Below are 20,372 nucleotides of genomic sequence, written 5' to 3' on the forward strand. Positions count from 1 at the left end.
TGCCCCAGCAGCGATATTCACGTTTTTAAGGGGGAACACAGTAAAGACTAACTTTGGCAACTGAACTGCAAGGAGAATTTAAGTCAACACAACGTGATTATCCAAATGGATATGAACAGTATATTTTCTAGCACCCTACTAGATCTTTTTTCATATATTTTTTTCTGAACAGAGGATGCCAGTAATATCAAATTCTGCAGTGGCTTTGTGAAATGGACAAATGAGGACTAATTAGAGACCAACTAGATTATTTTTATTTTTGACCCATGTCTGGGCACTGAATTCTGTTCCCAATCATTTAAGATTTTGACCAAATAATCCTGAATTTGATGGAGATTTCCATCAATTATTTTACCATACTGTTTTTTTATGAGATTAAAATGATGACAAATCACTTGGCTGATTGTGGAGTGAATCTCATTTCTTTTTAAACTCCACAGAGCTGGACCCCTAGAACGGTTAGTGTAATCTGAAGCATAATTCCTCTTTGTTTGCAGTTCTACTTTAATATTGTGTAATCAGTTAGAATCTAACCCTGCCTTGGTTCTTGAAGGCAACCTTTGGCTTTGCCTCCATTACTTGAATAATTTCTTTGCAAGTGTTTCCAGAATTCCCTGAAGGTTGATCTGACAATTTCCTCACAAGTGGATTAATATAAAGCTCTCTCCCTCATGTTGTAATGAATTTGAATATGTGTGAAGGGGTTACTCTGCCATTAGGGTCCCTCCTTCTTAAGAAAGAAACACTCTTTTTAGAATTACGATGCAAGAATTTGCTACAGGTAGAGGCAACTACCTGCTAACTCATTTCTACCATGATGATTATTTTATATGCATTTATAATTTGAAATTGCACCAGTGGCTCCACCTTCAGTAAACAATCTTTCAAACTCCAAACACCTCAGTCTCCCCCATCAGAAGATGGAAATAATGCTTACCTACCTTTGTAAAGCAATTTGAGATCCTCCGATTAAAGGGGTATATTAATGCTAAGTAATAGTAATCACAATTTTAAAAGTACCTCCATTTTTCCAGTATATGTAGTTTGAGCTCTGCCTTTGGACCAGTCTCTACAAGGAAAGTGACTTCAGCTGGTCCCTGAACTTCTAACATTCCGAGCCTCGGGCAGCTTCAAACTATCACGTGCTTGTGTATACACAACCACAGCCAAGAAATTATGGGGGAAGAGGAATTCTCTTATCTTCCATCCCTTGAAAACAAGGCAAGGGGGGCAGGAGGCACTGCAGGGAGGAAAACCTCTGCACACCTCATACGCCCACACGAGAACGGGCTGGCGGACACGGCTCACTATGCGAGCCTCCCCAGAGAACTACAACTCCCAGTACGCCCCGCGCCTGCCTGAGCCATAGCGCTGCATCTGATTGGTCGGTGGCTTAGGCTAACGGACCAATCACTGCCCTGGATGTTGCGCGGCGGCTGCTTCTCTTGCTGGGGGAAGTGGGAGACTTTGAAAAAGTTGCCAGGTCAGGGTGCGGGTCGTTGTGGCGATTGGATAACGGAGCCCGGGCGGGAGGGGCTCGGCGGCCCCAGGGCAGGAGGAGGGGGCTGCAGCTAGCAGTCGCCGGGCGGGGCAGGGGAACCTGGCTCGGCGCGGGAAGGCAGCGGGGCGCCCTGCACCCCGGCAGTGCGTGGGAGGGGCATCCCCGCACTGTCCCACTAGGGAAGAGGGGTCGGGGCAGAATGAGGAACGCCGCCCGTTCTTCTGAGGTGTGTTTGTGGAGCGACTCGCTCATTGCCGCCTTCTGGGCCATGCAAGAAGTGGGGGGTAGGTAGGTAGGGAGGCCTCTCTCCCCCTGGGGGCATTCACAAAGGAGGGAGAACAGCTGGATGATGTTCCCCATAGAGGCACGTGCAGGATCCGCACCGTAAACCCTGTGTGCAGTGGCAGCATTAGGACCTGTAATTCCCTGTCGGTGCAGCCCCCGCTGGTGGAAACTGGGATTAAATTGAGGCTATGTACACACTACATCTTACCTCCGTATGAGTTATGTCGCTCAGGGGTGTGAATAAGCTACCCCCCGAGCGACTAAATCACATGACCTAAGCACCAGTGTGTACAGCGCTATGTCTGCGGGAGCGCTTCTCCCACAGATATAGCTCCCGCTGCACTCCGAGGCTGGAGTAAATAAGTTGATGAGAGAACTTGTTGGCTTCAGAGTATCTGCTGTAACAGTGCTACAGTGGCACGGCTGTGTCGCTTTAAGCTCTGTAGTGTAGCCATAGCCTCAGGTGTTATTTTTGTACCATAGCATCATCTGAGTAACAGGTGGAAGTAACACTTGAGTCCTGTGTACAGGTTCTACTGCAGGAACTGCATCAGTGATGAATTATGGGTCCTGTAGTTGAAGCCCTAATGTTGCAAGGCAAACATGGCAATGAATTTTCAGGACCTCTGGGCTTTCTGGAACTCCCAATCAGTTCACCAATGAGTATTGGTGTGCTAAACCCAGGTTTGTGAGTTCAATCCTTGAGGGGGCCATTTAGAGATCTGGGGCAAAAATCTGTTTTGGGATTAGTCCTGCTCTGAGCAGGAGGTTGGACTAGATGACCTCCTGAGGTCCCTTTCAACCCTGTTCTATGATTCTATTTTCCTTCCTCCTTGTCTTCCTGCTAATCTGTTTTGTTCTTTTTTCTTCCAGGCTGCTTTGGAAGTAGCTCTTGTCCCTTTGCCTGGTGCTATGTCGTGTGCCAAGGGTTATAGATGTTGTTCCTGTGTCTAATTGTTTTCTTCTCTTCCTGAAACAAAGCAGAGTAACAGAAGATCTGATCAGACGTATGGGATTGGAATAACAGTATGTGAGATACATGAGAGCCAGTTGCTACTCTAGAGCTATGGGCTGAGTGTGTGGGTGTTATATTAAAATGAAAAATTATTTACTAGTTTTGATTCTTTTCATGACTGTCCTTTTAACATCCTGCAAATCCTATTCTACAACCAACCTTCTCTTCTCAGTCTCCAGGACGCTCACCGCTTTCTGTGCAGGACACTGAACATGTAAAGATATATATATCTCCTCTGTGGCTGCAGGAGGAATTTAGCACTTCAATAACATTTTGATGCAGCCAAATGACAAAGGTTTATGTTGTGAGCTCTGAGACTCTATAGTGAGATACACAACAATGAACTCCACTGATAATTTCTGCACTGCATGAGTATTCACACAACACTAACATAAGCCCGAGGCTTGATCCACCATGCAGCAAGATCAGTGTGATACCTGAGAGACATTCAGAAGAGCCAGTCTCTTTGAAGTCCTTGTACAAACCCGTAGGGAATATCCCCAGGATATTATGTGTGAAAGAACAGAATGATTGAATATATGTGTAGATAGGAAGACAAATATGTATAGATGCTTTAGATCAGTGGTCCCCAACCTTTTCGTCTGGCGGGTGCCAGACGAAGGACCACTGCGGCGGCGGCATTTCGGCAGCATTTTGGTGGTGATGCCTCTCAATGACGCCGCTTGCTGTCGACAAGTGACATCATCAAGAGTTGTCTCCGCCGAAATTCGGGAGCGACGCCTCTCGATGACTTCACTTGTCGACAGCAAACGGTGTCATCCAGAGGTGTCCCTGCTGGGCGGCACCACATTGGGGACCCCTCTTTAGATAACCTGTTACATCTCTTTTCAGTTGCCAGACATACTGATATCTTTTATGCCCTGGCTGAGAGATTAGAACATGAAAAATGGTACAATTGTAATATCCCAGCTAATTACTAGATTTAAAGGCTGGGCCATTGTTATCTCTTAAGTCTGAGGTGTATAACACAGGCCATAGGACTTCCTTGAATTCCTTCTTCGAGTCCAATAGCTATGGGTGAACTGGACCATATCTTTTAGAAAAACAACTGATCTGGATAAAAAAATTGCAAGCAATAAAGAATCCTACACAACCCCTGGAAAGATGTTCTAATGGTTAATTACCTTCACTGTTAAAAACATGCACCCTATTTCTAGCCTGAATTTGTCTAGTTTCAGTTTTCAGCTATTGGATTGTGCTATACCTTTGCCTGCAAGATTGAGGAGCCCTGTATTATCAAATTTCTGTTCCCAATTTAGGTACTTACAGACTCTGATCAAGTCACCCCTTAACTTTCTCTTAGGTAAGCTAAATAGATCAAGCTCCTTAAATCTCTCACTGAGGCATGTTTTCCAATCCTTTAATCGTTCTCATGTCCCTTTTCTGAACTCTTTAATTTCTAAGTAATCTTGAATTGTGGACACACTATTCCAGTAGCGGTTGCACCAGTGCCAGATACTTTCTGCTTCTACTAAATAGTATCCTACTTATACATCCAAGGATTGCATTAGTCTTTTTAGTCACAGCGTTGCAGTGGGAACTCATGTTCAGATGATTATTTTCTATGACCCCTAAAATCTCAGTCACTGTTTCCCAGAATAGAGTCCCTAATCCTGTATGTATGACCTACTATCTTTGTTCCTAGGTGCATGGCCTTGCATTTGGCTATTCATGGGTAATTGTTACTTAACAGGAGTTGCTCTTTGACCACTTACACATTCCAATAGTACAAAATTTTTTAATGTGTGATATGTTTCCATTCTTTAGAGTAGAGAGAGTGTGTTTGTGTTTTTGTGCTGGTATTGTTCGTGCTGGTATTGCAAACAGCTTTTCTAGATTTGTTTTGCTGTACTGATTGTTTTTTCTGTCCACCAGATGTGAGAACATGGCCACTAAGAAATTAAGAAGAGCAGGGTTATCTCAGGAACTTTGTGACAGGCTAAGTCGGCATCAGATCATTACCTGTCGGGTGAGACTTTCGCTTAATAGATGTAGAGATTTATTTTATGTTGGGTTATGTGGCTCTTTGACACATGTATGGCCTGCTGCCTTGTAAAGGTGCAGTCTTGAATGTGCAGAAATATAACTTCCCAACAGCTTCATACTTTACATTTATATAGAGCCTTTCATCCCAAAGATCCTAAAGTAATGTAGAGATCATTTCTATCACCAATGAAATTCAGCTGCCACTTGGGTGGAGCAAGACAACTGTTTAACCAAATACAGCAGCACAATACAATTGGAAGTGAAGATGGTCATATTAAACTGAAACTAGTAGTGGTGTTTTCTCATTCTCTTCTCAAACCAGAATTGTTAATCTGGTGTTCTGTGACTTTGTCCAGTACATGGTGATTCAGAGCGAGATCCTGCAAATGTCTGTATGAATGTATCCTAAGCAGAGCCAGGGTCTCTGTGCAGTGGCTGCAGTCCTCTGACATGAATCCAATTGTAGGATCTGGCCCTAAGTCTGATAATTAGAAGATGAGACATCATTTGAGGTGGTCTGTGATCATTTTTTAGTTAAGGACAGAGGCTTGTGAGGAAGACAATATTGTTTTTTCATCCCACCTCAATATGACAATAATTGAATATTTAATTTCTTCTTGCCCTCCCCACCCCCAGCCAGCCCTTTAAAATGTGAGGCAAAATTAATGCCTTGTATAATTCCATTGTCTTGAGTGGAATTGCACCATGGGGGAATTTGGAATATGAATTGATTGTTTGTTTATAAATATTAAATGAATGTAATCTCTTTTCCCCCCCTTCAATCCCCAGATTGAACTCTGTTCCTCTTAATCATCTTTCAGGACTTTCTGTGTCTTTCACTTTTGGAGCTAATGAAAGTGACCGGACAAAGTTATTGGAATGTACAGAAGCTTCTTTGCAAAGTCAGCTTAGCTTGTGCTCCCAAAATGCAGACTGTAAGTATCCTTGTGGTGATCCTGTTACGAAATCTGACTAAAGTCATTTTTCTTTTTACCTAGCAAGGGTATAATGTAGTATAGTTTTGTTGCAAATAAAATGAGATGACATGCCATCCAAGATGTAAGCAGTGGAATTCCATTATAAGGATCAAGTCAGGCTATGCCTGTGTTCATTGCTAAATTCAGATCCAAAAGACAATGAATTTCTCAGTTCAGATGTGTATAAAAAGAAAATCTTTCTCGTCAGAATACAATGAGTTCAGCTATGTATTTTAGTGCTTAAGCAGGTTGCTCAGATTATTACAATAGGATATAAGTAGCACTCCTACAAGTGACACATGTATACTGGGAGCCACTCAAGAAGATAAGAAATTCTTTCCTACCTTTGAGAATATCAAAGAAATTGCTTCCAATCTGAGCCTTACAACTGAAAGTGCCATTGATTAGTGTAGGTGAAGGGTAGGAACATCTGTGCCCATAGACACTGGTTTTTAGAAAGTAAGTTAATGCCAAGAGAAGAGTGACCATTAAAGCTATATTCTGCTCATTTTGAAGAATCTCATATTTTTTCATCATAGGCAAATGGGAATGTAGAGTGGCATGAAAGTGATGCATCTGGTCTTAGAGTTCGTGGGAGTGGAGGGAAGGGTTGCACTGCTGACCACACGATTTTTTTGCCTACTCTAAGAGAACAAGTCTGAATTAGACTGTTGTTGTGTCCTCCCAGCCATGAAGAAAAGATGCTAATGATAGTTGCCTGCTTGTGGCAGGAGGGGGAGATGGGGCAGAGAAAACTGGATGTCAAGACAGTGCAGGTCCAGATAACTTTCACTGCAGTTTAAGAGTTGGCCAAGGAGCTCTCCAGATAATTGATGTGAATTTTTAATAAATCTTGGGTAATAAATCTTGGGCAACTGGGGAAGTTCCAGAGGACTGGAAGAAAGCCAGCGTAGTGCCAGTATTCAAAAGTTAAATGGGCTGACCTGGCTAGCCTGACCTTGATCCTAGGAAAAAATATTGCAGTGGCTGATATGGGACTCTATCAGCAAAGGAAGGAAATATAATTAATGCCAATCTGCATGTATTTTTGAAAAACAGGTCTTGTCAAATGAACATAAAATTGTTCTTTATCAACCATACTTGCAACTTTGTGAAAGGTAACTACTAATATGAACTTGGTGTCACATAAAATTCAGATTAAAAAATTAGCACTATACAAAATCAACATAGCACATATTAAATGAATTTAAACTGGCTGATTAAATCTCAGTGGATAACTGTTAACTAGGAATCATCAAGTGGTGAGGGTGTTTTTAGTGGGGTCCCATAGAGACTGGTTCTCAAACCATCCTGAATCAATATTTTTGTCAGCTAATCTGGGTTGTATTTTGTCAAACAATGGTTCTGCAAAGGATTTGGGGTCATGGTGGATAAGCAACTGAACAGGAACTCACAGTGTGATGCTGTGGCTAGCGTGATCCTTGAGTGAAAAAACAGAAATATTGAGTGTGGGTAAGAAGGTGATAGTGGTCTCAACATTGTTCTATACTGGGGTGGGCAAATTTTTTGGCCCAAGGGCCACATCTGTGTGTGAAAATTGTATGGTGGGCCATGAATGCTCATGAAATTAGGGGTTGGGGTGCGGCGGGGGGGGTGAGGGCTCTGGGGTGGGGCTGAGGGGTTTGGAGGGTAGGAAGAGGATCAGGACTGGGACAGAGGGTTGGGACATGGGAGGGGGTCAGGGGTGCAGGCTCCAGGTGATGCTTACCTCAAGCAGCTCCCAGAAGCAGTAGCATGTCATTCCTCCGCCTCCTACGCAGAAGCACGGCCATGCAGCTCTATGCGCTGCCCTGTCCGTAGGCACCGCCCCGTAGTTCCCATTGGCTGCGGTTCTTGGCCAAGGGAAACTGTGGGGGCGGCGCTTGGGACAAGAGCAGGATGCAGAGCCCCCTGGCTTCCCCTATGTGTAGGAGAAGGAGGGGGGACATGCTGCTGCTTCCAGGAGCCGTGAGGAGCAGGGCAAGCCCCTGACCCCGCTCCCTGCCTGGAGTGCCAGAGTGGAGCAAGTCCCGGACCCTGCTCCCCGACGGGAGCTCGAGGACCAGTTTAAAACGTCTGGAGGGCTGGATGTGGCTCCCAGGCTGTAGTTTGCCCACCCCTGTTCTATTCAGATGTACTACTTAAGTTTTGTGTCCAAAGATATTGAAAACTTGGAAAGATTTAGAAAAGAGTAACAAAAATGGTTTGAGGTCTAGAAAATTCCACTCAGAATAGGAAACTTAAGGAGCTGAATCTATTGAGTTCATCAAGGGGTAAAGTTAAGAGGTGATTTGACTGTGTCCAAGAAGCACCTATAAAGAAAGAAGATATCTGATATTAGAAAATTCTAATTGACGTGCAAAAGCATAACAAGATCCAGTGGCTGGAGTTTAAGTCAGAAAAATTCAAAGGAGAAATAAGACGGAAAATTTTTTACAATGAACAGACTAAGGGATGTGGTAAATTCTCTTTCACTTGGAGTTTTTAAATCAAGACTGAATGTCTTTCTAAAAGAAGTGTTAGCAAAACCACAGTTTCTTAGATTCAGTACAGGAATTATTGGATGAAATTCTATAGCCTATGTTATGCAGGAAGTCACCTTAGATTATCGTAATGATCCCTTTTGAAGTTAAAATCTATATGAGGCAGATCCACAGCTAGTGTAAAATGTCATAGTTTAAACAAAGACTAATTTTGTACTAATGAAAAAATGTGTGCAAATCCCTTTTCACTTTGTGCATTCCTTTTTCCAGTTAATCTGAACTCAAATCCATTAGGATATCGCTGGAGCCAGTTTTGTTTTGTGGTGTTTTGTGCGCTGAAAAGATCAAAACAGATGTTTTTCATATACTTTGTACAGTTCCCCTCTATAGCACTTTTTGGCCGAGGATCTCCAAATTCTCTTCAAATATTAACTGGTTAAACCTGCTGTCTGGTATATGGGGAAACTGAGGCATAAAAAAGGGTGAGTGACTGGCCTCAGATCTTAAGTCAGCTGGAAGGAGAACCCAAATTTCCTGACTGCCAGTCTGGTGCCGTACTCACTAGATCAGGCTTACAAAATCCAAAAGCTATGCTAGACTTTGGTATTGACCCAGACTTGTTCAAACAGTGTACAAATCTTAATGAGCCTTTCAATGAACTCAAATAGTTTTGAGATGCCAAGTTCAAAATCAGCCAAATTCTTGGTTTTGGGTTTCACTGCGAATGTTTTGCACAGCTCTGCTGACCGCAGGGTTAGTATTTCACATGTTGGCCAGGGGGAAGAAAAAAAATCACTTTTGAAAAGTTATTGTAAAATGCTTTTTATAATTTGACATTATGATGTGGGAGAAAAGTTCAAAGCTAGACTGCAAAAACCTCAGTGTATACAATAAACTCCTTGAAATCTACTTAGTGGTGTCTGCATTTTAAGTGTGGTAGAGGCTCAGGTGGAGAAAGAACAGAGGGAGGGATGAGAATATAGTTTAGGATTTGTACAGTAAACTTGTGGACAAGTATTAAATCATGCTATATTGTTGGGGAGCAAATGCCAGAAATTTCTCTTGCCAGCTGAAAAAGCTTTTGGTTAATTTTTGCTGTTATAGGCTTATGAGATGAAAATGAAAAGGGCTATCAATCCATCGTCAGCCTTCTTATCCACTACCCTAGATGGTTTGGATAAAACCCTGCATGGTGGAGTGGCCTGTGGATCCCTCACAGAGGTAAAATTAATATTTACAGTTTTTACTGCAGTAGTGCCTAAAGGCCACAACCTTTCGTGGGGGTCCATTTAGGCACTGTATAAATGTATAATAAATCACAGTTCTTGACCCAAAGAGCTTTCAGTCTAAAATGTATACGTGGGACTCTTCTTCACTCGTACAGTATGTTAAATATATTTTGCTTCCACTTTTAAAGGTAGGTAGGACAAAAAGATTTAAGAGATGTTTAAATGATGCACTTCACATTTTTTTTTAATATGAATGCACCACTCACTGATACTTTCCAGTGAGGAAAGTTAAATTTTGTAAACAGTTAGTCAAATATAATTTTGTAACTGATAGAATAGGACCATAGCACTGTCTATTGGTTAGAGCACAAATCATGATTTTATTCCTAATCTGACATTAACTTGCCATGTGACCTTGGTAAGTCACTCGTTCTCTGCCTACCTTAGTTTACCTATCTAAGGCCTGGTCTACACTACGCGTTTAAATCGATTTTAGCAGCGTTAAACCGATTTAACGCTGTACCCGTCCACACTACGAGGTCCTTTATATCGATATAAAGGGCTCTTTAAATTGGTTTCTGTACTCCTCCCCAACGAGAGGAGTAGCGCTAAAATCGCTATTACCATATTGGATTAGGGTTAGTGTGGCCACAAATCGACGGTATTGGCCTCTGGGCGGTATCCCACAGTGCCCCACTGTGACCGCTCTGAACAGCAGTCTAAACTCGGATGCAGTGGCCAGGTAGACAGGAAAAGCCCCGCGAACTTTTGAATTTCATTTTCTGTTTGCCCAGCGTGGAGCTCTGATCAGCACGGGTAGTGATGCAGTCCCAAATCCAAAAAGAGCTCCAGCATGGACCGTATGGGAGATACTGGATCTGATCGCTGTATGGGGAGACAAATCTGTTCTATCAGAGCTTCGTTACAGAAGGCGAAATGCCAAAGTGTTTGAAAAAAATCTCCAGGCTACACAGTGCTGCGTGACAAACGTAACGGAAAGCCAAAGAATCAAATGGACGCTCATGGAGGGAGGGAGGGAGTACTGAGGACTCCAGCTATCCCACAGTCCACAGCAGTCTCCAAAAAATATTTACATTCTTGGCTGAGCTCCCAATGCTTGTAGGTTCAAACACATTGTCTGGCGTGGTTTAGGGTATAGCTCAACAATTTACTCCCTCCCCTCCCACGTGAAAGAAAAGGGAAAGAAATCGTTTCTTGACTTCTTTGAATGTCACCCTATGTCTACTGAATGCTGCTGGTAGATGCGATGCTGCGGCAGTGAAGAGCAGTATCCGTTCCTCTCCCTTTCCTGGTGGCAGATGGTGCAATAGGACTGCTAGCCGTCCTTGTCATGAGCCCGTGAGTGCTCCTGGCTGGCCTCAGGTGAGGCTGGCCGGGGGCACCTGGGTAAAAATAGGAATGATTCTCGGTCATTCCCAGTAGATGGTACGGAACGGCTGGTAACTGTCCTCATCATAGCAACCGGGGGGCTGAGCTCCATCAGCCCCCTCCCTTTCCTGTGTAAAGAAAAGATTCTGTACTGCCTGGACTATCATAGCAGCGGCATGCTGGGCTCCTTTCCCCCGCACCGCTTAATGTTCTGCCTGGACTATCATAGCACCGGGAGGCTGCCTCCCTCTCATTTTATCTCACTAACAAGTCACTGTTTCTTATTCCTGCATTCTTTATAACTTCATGACACAAATGGGGGAGGGACACTGCCATGGTAGCCCAGGAAGGTTGAGGGAGGAGGGAAGCAACGGGTGGGGTTGTTGCAGGGGCATCCCCCGTGAATGGCATGTAGCTCATCATTTCTGCAGGATCTGACACGGAGCAGCTGTGCTCTCTGATACACTGGTTCTCTAGTACACTTGCCCCATATTCTAGGCAGGACTGACTCTATTTTTAGAAACCATAAAGGAGGGATTGACTCAGGGAGTCATTCCCAGTTTTGCCTTTGCACCCCCGGCCGACCTCAGCCAGGGGCACCCATGATAGTAGCAGACAGTACAGAACGACAGATAACTGTCATCTTACTGCCAATTTACAATGGCAGCAGATGGTACAGAACGACTGATAACTGTCTCTGTTATCATGCAAAAGCAAACAAATGCTGCTGTGTAGCACTGCAGTAACACCTCTGTTAGTGGCATCCAGTACGCATACGGTGACAGTTAAAAAAAAAAAAAAAAAAAAAAAAGCTGAACGGGCTCCATGGTTGCCGTGCTATGGCGTCTGCCAGGGCAATCCAGGGAAAAAGGGTGCGAAATGATTGTCTGCCATTTTCCCGGAGGAAGGAATGAGTGACAACATTTTCCCAGAACCACCCGCGGCGATGATTTTTGCCCCATCAGGCACTGGGATCTCAACCCAGAATTCCAAGGGGCGAGGGAGACTGCGGGAGCTATGGGATAGCTACAGAATAGCTACCCAGAGTGCAACGCTCCAGAAATCGACGCTAGCGTCGGATCATGGACGCACACCGCCGAATTAATGTGCTTAGTGTGGCCGCGTGCACGCGACTTTATACAATCTGTTTTACAAAACCGGTTTATGTAAAATTGGAATAATTCCGTAGTGTAGGCGTACCCTAAGTTACTAAAGATATAATGGACCATTACAACAAACAGAAGTGTAAGAATGCAGGGATGAAAATATTTTTACAAGAAGGATCATGTGTAGCTAAAGCTGTAAAAAAAAAAATTATATAACGGTATTATTTGAAAAATATATGTGATAGCATAATTAAAGACTGCATTGTAATGTGTATACACAACAGGACAGAATTAAAGTTGCATATAAACCTTTAATTTTGTCACTTTCTGACTTTTAAGTTTAACTTTAAAGTTTTCTTAACATAGTTTTTTGCATGGCATTTCCTCTTTGTGTGTGTGTGTGTGTGTGTGTGTGTGTGTGTGTAAGATAGAATGTCATTATCTAGTACTTAGAAACTATGCTGTCTTGCAAAAAGTTGCCAATAATTGGTAAAATTTATATCATTTGAAATTTGCAGTGTTGTTGTAGTAATGTGTAATGACAGAATTTGGCAATGTAAGGTGCACCCAAATTCCTCCTTTAAACTTTTTGTACCTTTTGAATTGTTCAGGGGCTGAGGTAAGCACTTCTAATGACCTTGTTCTCTGGAAACATCTACTCAATGTGCAGCAGCAGTCTAAAAAGCGAACAGAATGCTGGGAATAATTAAGAAAGGGATAAATAATAGGACAGAAAATATCATGTTGCCTCTATATAAATCCATGGTATGCCCACATCTCAAATACTGCATCCAGATGTGGTCGTCCCACAAAAAAGATATATTGGAACTGGAAAAGGTTCTGTAATGGGTAACAAAAACGGCTTCTGCATGAGGCGAGCTTAATAAGATTGGGACTTTCAGCTTGGAAAAGAGATGGCTAAGAGGAGATATGGTTGAGGTAAAATCATGACTGGTGTAGAGGAAGTAGATAAGGAAGTGTTGTTGTTTACTACTTCTCATAGTACAAGAATGAGGGGTCACCAAATGAAATTAATAGGCAGCAGGTTTAAAACAAATAAAAGGAAGTATGTCTTCACACAACACACAGTCAACTTGTGGAACTCCTTGCCAGAGGATGTTGTGAAGGGCCGAGACCATAACAGGGTTCAAAGAAGAACTAGATAAATTCATAGAGGATAGGTCCATCAATGGCTGTTAGCCTGGACGGGTGGGAATGGTGTCCTTAGCCTCTGTTTGCCAGAAGCTGGGAATGAGCGACGGGATGGATCACTTGATGATTACCTGTTCTGTTCATTCCCTCTGGGGCACCTGGCACTGGCCACTGTTGGAAGCAGGATACTGTGCTAGATGAACCTTTGGTCTGACCCACTAGGGCCATTCTTATGTTCTTGCCTCAACCCATAAATATTTTCAGTAGACAGATTACAAGTTGCTCAAGATCCATCTACTTTCTTATGCTGTGCTCATCACTGAAGTATCCAAATGCCTGCTCTCCTCAACCCCTGCACACCTCACAAAATGTGTAGGAGCCCTCTTTCAAGCCTTGCATTTTTTTTAAGCTGCAGAGATGCTAAGGGAGACCTCCTAAGCACTTTAAATTGCATAGGAACCCACAATGTATTTGACTAGATTTGATGCACTTGAAGTAAGTTAAAAACCCTACTACTCAGTATGTAATTTTCAAATGCTCAGAGCTCAATCAAGTCCAAACCAATTTTCTCTGGATCACTGACAGTCACTTCCACTCAGTAAGGGCCATTTCCATGTTTCAAATTTCAACTTTAAACTCAGACATTGTGGTTGTAGAGCTGTACAAATGAGCAGACTGCAAAAATTCTTTTATCACAGGGGAAAGTATATTTTTCCACTCTTCATAATTCAACATGACTGAACTGTTTTTGCTCAAACTTAAAAAGAAATCACCTTTGAAGCATGAAAGTAATAAGTAAAAACAGGCTGGAATGAAAACAGTATTGCAGCTTAAACTATAGTGGTTTCTGCTTCAGTAAATGCTTATATAACAGGGTTGGGGCTATGACCTTAGAGACATGAAAGAGACCTGTTTTCTTTCTGCTCTAGGTGTAGAAGGATGTACAGTTCATCCCCAAAGAGCTACTTTAGAGGGTATCTTGTGAATTTATTTTGTCCCTCAGTGAATTAATGAAGTTTTTTTTCAGATGTGAGTTTTGACACCTGTGTTGATAACTGGCCATAAGGGGGTCATGTTGCACAATCCAGCCTGAAAGTGATCAGCACTGCGACTTAGCCTGCATTAGGGGAAAAGGGCAATGTTTCATGGCTGGCTAAAGATGAAACAGCTGCTCTTTGGGCAAATAGGACCAGCACAGAATCATATAGGATCTTGAGACTATGCAGATGCTCTCAATAGAGGATCAGCACTTAATTCCTGAAAATACTTCTGTCTAGCAGTAATCATAGTTGCTCACCTGGGTTAAATCAATGCTTTTCATACAGATTTTAGTTTCTTCCAGACACTGGGACAGTTGGTGAATACAACACTATAAATGTTTGAGAAGGAGATTGCAGAGCTTTTTATCAGATTATTGATGACACTGGAGCCACTGGTATCTCCCAATATCCTTTATCCAGCAATTTGCCTGCAACATCTGCTCTGTTGAGTGGACTGTATCCTGGCCTTAATGACTGAACCATGCTAATGAAGTGTGGGTTCTCATTCTTACGGAAAGGAGAGTTTGTTGCATAAAAAAACTGGGAAATTTTTTCATCAATTACCTCTTTTTGTAATCTGCTGGTTCTTATCACAAATTTATCTATGTGTAGCTTCTTCTGGACAATGGAGATTTTATTTTCTTTTTGCTACAGGTGATATACTATGGGTGTGTAACATACATGATGTGACTGAAACACTATCATTGGCAGATAACTCTGAAACTATAGAAAATGATGGTGATCTTGAAGTCTTCAGAATCCTGTATGTTGAGGATGGATTCTCCTAAACAAAATAAGCCAATGCAGTTATTTAATGATTACCACCATACTGCTCATTTAGTATTACTCATTGCATTCACTGACACTCAGTACTTCTTTAAAGGTGAAATTGTAGAAGAAAAATCTGCCTATTTCAGCTATTTATTTTTTATCACAACTGCATCTAAAATGTTAGTACCATAGAGTTCAGAGTAGCAGCCGTGTTCGTCTGTATCTGCAAAAAGAACAGGAGTACTGTAGAGTAACAACTATATTTTTTGCTCAAACATGAGAATTCAAAAATAGTCCAGGAGGAGGACAGGCAGTCCTTAAGAAAGAAGTATTAAATAAAAAAGTTGACCAACCTGAAGATCCTGTATGTTCAGACGTTCCTTTCATCATCTTCAACGCAGCTTCCTCCTGAGAAGGAACACTTCTGATGATGTGTTTTTTTCATTTGGGCAGCCAGGCCTTGCATGTCTTTGTTGCACTGTTTGCATTTTGCACACATGCCTGTCTTACCCACAGATAGAGGAACTTCATTAAAATATTCCCAAACTAGGTCTCTCTTACTGCCTGCTGCCATTATAGGTTTTCGTTTCTAGTGAGAGAATGGTATGATAGATCTCAAATCAATGAAGGCTACACTCATAAAGACCTCAAGACTTCTGGAATATGCTGCTCAAACAGTTTCACTTTTGTTTCTACTGCGTGTCCCTCCCTTCTCACGTTTATCTCCAGACTTCTCCTTGTCCAGATCCATTCCAGCCCCAACAATCTTCTATTCACTGAACTTTTTGAAAGTGCACTTTTAGAGAGAGGTAAGGGATTGACTCTGCACACAAATTTGCAGAGGGACAATAGGGTTGAGGTCTGTTATTTCTTACCTTTTATTTATTTATTTATTTATTTATTTAAATCTTTTTTTGCTGTTAACAAGCATGTTATTTCTGGAGATAGAAATTCACAGTTTGAGAACTGCAAAACTAAGCATCTGTGATGGTATCTTCTAGACTGAGCACTAAGTCTCATTGAGTAGATAGAAAGATTAACCTACATAATCTATACAGAAGCCCCTGGAACTCCATAAGATTTGGTCCCTAATCCATGAACTACTGGAACTCATTTACAAAAACTTTTCTTAAACATTACATGAATATGTTGTCTCATACTATCGAATTAGAATTTATAATCCCTATTCCATGGTGAGGTATCTTTGAGCTGTAATGTATCTTAGTTAAAACTATCTATAGATAGGTTTTTTCCTCAAAGAATTTTATAAAAAAAATCCAATTTAAATAAAAAAAAAGTCTGATTGTTTTAATTTTTTTTAAATAATTGATTTTTATCCAAAAAATCAAATTTATTGTTTTTAACCTATTATCCATCCCTATTTCTTTAGACTAGAAATGTCAAACATGTAGCCCTTTGACCAGATACAGGTTGCTTGATGTACATATGTGATGGCTTCCAAATGTGACCTGAGTGTAACTGATGTTGTGATATTTGTCTGAAACAGTGACTCGGGTTGCAAACATCTTGGCTCCCTTTATAATCTCACTGGAATGTCAGTTCTAAAGCTCAGTTGTGGCGCTTCAGTAACAGCCGTAATTATTTTCTTGCTGATTATTTTAACGGATGGAAAGGGAAAGGGGATAGGAGTGAAGCCCATTGGGGAGAGAACTGGGAGTTGCCACAGGGAAGGCAGTGAAGAGGGAAGAACATAAGAGACTCACAGTGACACAGCAGAGGGAGAGAAATAGAAAAGGGAAGATGGGGAAGAAAGTGAAACAAAAGGCAGGAATACCACTAGTCCGAAAGCTGAGTGTGTTTTCTTTCCGAGTGATACTGTATGATGACAATAATGAACAAATAAAAGCTGACAAATTTAGTTACCACATAAAGGCCATACCTAATCTTTGTGCAAACTTCTCATTGATATCAGTGGGAACTGTGTTGTAAATTGAAGAGAGGTGCCTGGACTCTTAACTGTTTATTCTGGCCCATGGACCATAATTCAAAATGGAATTAGGCCCTTTTTCCCAATGAGTGTAATACTCGGTTTATATGAATACTTTTCCTTTTAGGTAACTGGCCCATCGGGTTGTGGCAAAACTCAGTTTTGTCTTATGATGAGTGTACTGGCTACTCTGCCTATCAGCATGGGAGGACTAGATGGGGCTGTCATATACATTGATACAGAGTCTGCATTTGGTGCTGAAAGGTAAGAAGTATATGTTCTAAAATAATACTTTCAGTTTCTCTAGCACATTTCATCACAGCCTTAAAATGTTTTCCAAGTGTTAATTAAGCATCACAACAGCTCTGTGAGGTAGGGAGCTATTTTGCAAATGGGGAAACTAAAGTGCATAGTCTGACATGCTGATCTATCCACTGGACATTTCCCATAATATGTAATAAAGTTTGCAACTAAAAAACTACATGTCCATTTTTTTTCCTTTTGCATATTAGTTTCTGGAGTTAGCAGGGAAATTTTTGGGAGGCAGAGGTTCACTAAATGAATCTTTTGGATACAAGAGAGAAATAAAAATGACCTTCTTAGATCTTCTAGATAAGAGGTTTCAGGAACTTGGCCTGTGTGCTGGATGTGCCGCCGTTGATCTATTTCATGTGGCCTGAATCTTCAACATCTGAAGTATGTGTATTTGTGACTCAGATCTCAAACTTTTGTTTAAACTAGAAAAGGAAAAGGAAAAAGTGTGACCCAGGTACTTCTTGGTGCCACAGGGGTTTACAGGGATCTATGGGTCGGATATATGCATAACTGTTCACCAAAGAGTGGCATGTGCAGTCTCCACTGAGAGCCCATAGCCCACTGGTTGACATAATCATTGTGAAATGTATGTACAGATAATATTTAAAGAGTAAGTATCCATATTAAAATCTGTGTTCTTAGGATCTTGACATTAAGGCAGGTCACATACCTCTGAAATTTCCTTTCAGTCAGGAGGGAGGGATAGCTCAGTGGTTTGAGCATTGGCCTGCTAAACCCAGGGTTGTGAGTTCAATCCTTGAGGGGGCCATTTAGGGATCTGAGGCAAAAAAAACCAACCTGTCAGGGACAGTACTTGGTCCTGCTAGTGAAGGCAGGGAACTGGACTCAATGATCTTTCAAGGTCCTTTCTAGCTCTATGAGATAGGTTAATTGATTAATATAGAGGGATATACTTATCTCCTTGTCTGGTCATTTCTGTGTGTTGTATGCATCGCAATATAGGCCTATTTGCATATTGGCAAGAGAGGAGATTATGAAATCTATAGGAGAGGGAATTGACAAACAATTGTTAGGGTCCATATCTGGGTACAAGGAAACACACAGGACCCTTCATCCAAGAGGCAAGCTGACAGCATCTGTCTCACAAAAGGAGGGTCACAACTAATCTGGCTGTGAAATGTTGCAAAGATTTGGGGAGACAAGACAGGAGAGTATCTTGTTAATTAAGTCTAGGTCTAGAATGCATGCTATGATTTTGTTTTATATGTAACTGTTTCCAGTGCTTCTACTTGCTATTTCTTGAATCTCTATGCTTTATTAAATAAACTTATACTTGATTACACTGAAAAATAATAATAATAATAATAATAATAAAAAATCAAAGTGATGTGTATTAAGCGGAGCAGTGATCTGAGGTGGAACTGGTAAGATGGGTTGTACTGGTTTTTGTTTTTTTTTTTTTTTTTGGAAGCAGCAAATTTGTGAACACTGCAAGTATCCAGTAGACCAGGGACTGAACACTCCAGGGAGGTGCTTGGAGGGCTTGAGGATAGGCACGGTCTAATCACTAACCTGTAGAGAGAGAGCAAGGCCTGGAAGGGAGTGCTCATATTGCCAGTGGAGTATGGAGCTGACCCGTGCCTCACAACTCTGGGTACTCCAAGGAAGTGTCGAAGAAAGGTTTTAGCCCCTATGGTTGTCAGGTTAACCTTGCAGATATTTGAAATTAGTGCAAACTGATTCAGTGTTATCTTTCTGAATCTACAGATTGTCTGAAATAGTTGCACTGAGAAGTATGAATTCCACTGCCTCTATTAATATTAATGTCTAACTTGAACGATGACCTGTTGCATATAAGCACTAACTTTCATTGCAGATCATCCTGTCGGGGTGGGGAATGGGGGGGCGAGTGAAGCCCAATGTGGGCTGCAGTTGCTTCAGTGAAGCGAATGCAGAATGAAGAAAGGAGAAATGAGACACACATACACACACACAGATATGGAAGCAGGAAAGAAAGAGAGAGGAGGATGGGGAAGGCAGAGAAACACTGCAGAAATAGCAGTGTTTCTAAAGGTGAGAATATTTTTCCACTGACCAATGCTAAATGTGATTTAACAGAGACTAATGGTGTTAAAAAGATTTTTTAATACAGGCAGGCCATAATCTACATTTGATCTTTGATCAAAGCTCACATTGATATGCATGGAAAATCCACAGAGAGCTGAAGACCATATGTAGTACTGAGTTTAAATATATTCCATCATAAAAGTGGAATTCAATCCTTTCCAAAATTCACTTTAACATACCTATTTTAGAAATGACAGGTGAAAGAGAGCGAATAGCAAGAATATTTAACAATAATTTTTAAAAAATAGATAAGCAGAGAAAACCTTACCTGTCATTGTCTTTTTCTAGACAAAAATTCACTGTATCAGAAAGTCAGGGATAATGTTCACAGTCCTGCTGTATTTCCATAGGGGAAATGGAAGTATATACTGTATCTGCTGTGCCACAGGCTTTGGTCCATGCTTCATGAAAAAGACATTCCCTTTGAGACATTCTTTTTGTCTTTCTGGTTAGGAATTGATCAGATGGTGTGAAAGACTTAGGCCTGGTCTACACTGGGGTGGGGTGGGGTCGATCTAAGATACGTCAACTTCAGCTATGCTATTCTCGTAGCTGAAGTTGCCTATCTTAGATCGAATTAAAATTGCTTTGTGTCTTCGCGGCACGGGATCGACAGCCGCAGCTCCCCCGCCGACTTTGCTCCCACCTCTCGCACTGCTGGAGTTCAGCAGTTGACAGGAGAGTGATCGGGGATCGATTTATCACGTCTACACTCCATGCGATAAATTGATCCCCAATAGATTGATTGCTTCCCGCCCATCTGGTGGGTAGTGTAGACGTACCCTTTAGTTCAGGGAGTTGTTTTCTCAAAAACTTTCATGGTCTATTCTTATGCCGGGTCTCTAGAATGACAGCTTAGTTCACTCTATGGGCTTGTGCACAGTGGGTGTGTTTATGCTGCAACCCCAATTCATCTCCCCAGCAGCGAGTCTTAGAGCCTGGGTGTACAGACTGGGGCTCATACTATGGCGCTAAAAATAACGGTGTAACTGTTCCTGCTCAGGTTCTGAAACCCCTGCTCTCCTCCCCAAGCTTCAATACCCAAGTTTCAGCGTGAGTGGAAACA

At 41.9% G+C, this 20,372-nt stretch overlaps 1 protein-coding gene across 16 annotated transcripts in view; it reads left to right on the forward strand.

Moving 5' to 3' along the window:
- RAD51B (RAD51 paralog B) overlaps positions 1 to 20,372 on the forward strand; it is a 680,879-nt gene that overhangs the window by 55,276 nt on the left and 605,231 nt on the right. For 2 of the 16 annotated variants that reach the window (XM_050953539.1, XM_050953544.1), the window contains exons 1-5: positions 2,485 to 2,865; positions 4,698 to 4,791; positions 5,630 to 5,743; positions 9,373 to 9,489; positions 17,031 to 17,167. In XM_050953539.1, the coding sequence (XP_050809496.1) occupies positions 4,708 to 4,791; positions 5,630 to 5,743; positions 9,373 to 9,489; positions 17,031 to 17,167 (452 nt within the window). In that variant the 5' untranslated portion in view covers positions 2,485 to 2,865; positions 4,698 to 4,707. The other 14 variants (XM_050953543.1, XM_050953546.1, XM_050953536.1 and 11 more) reach the window with 12 other exon arrangements.

The sequence above is a fragment of the Gopherus flavomarginatus genome, chromosome 5 (genome assembly GCF_025201925.1).
Source record: "Gopherus flavomarginatus isolate rGopFla2 chromosome 5, rGopFla2.mat.asm, whole genome shotgun sequence".
NCBI classification, from domain to species: domain Eukaryota; kingdom Metazoa; phylum Chordata; order Testudines; family Testudinidae; genus Gopherus; species Gopherus flavomarginatus.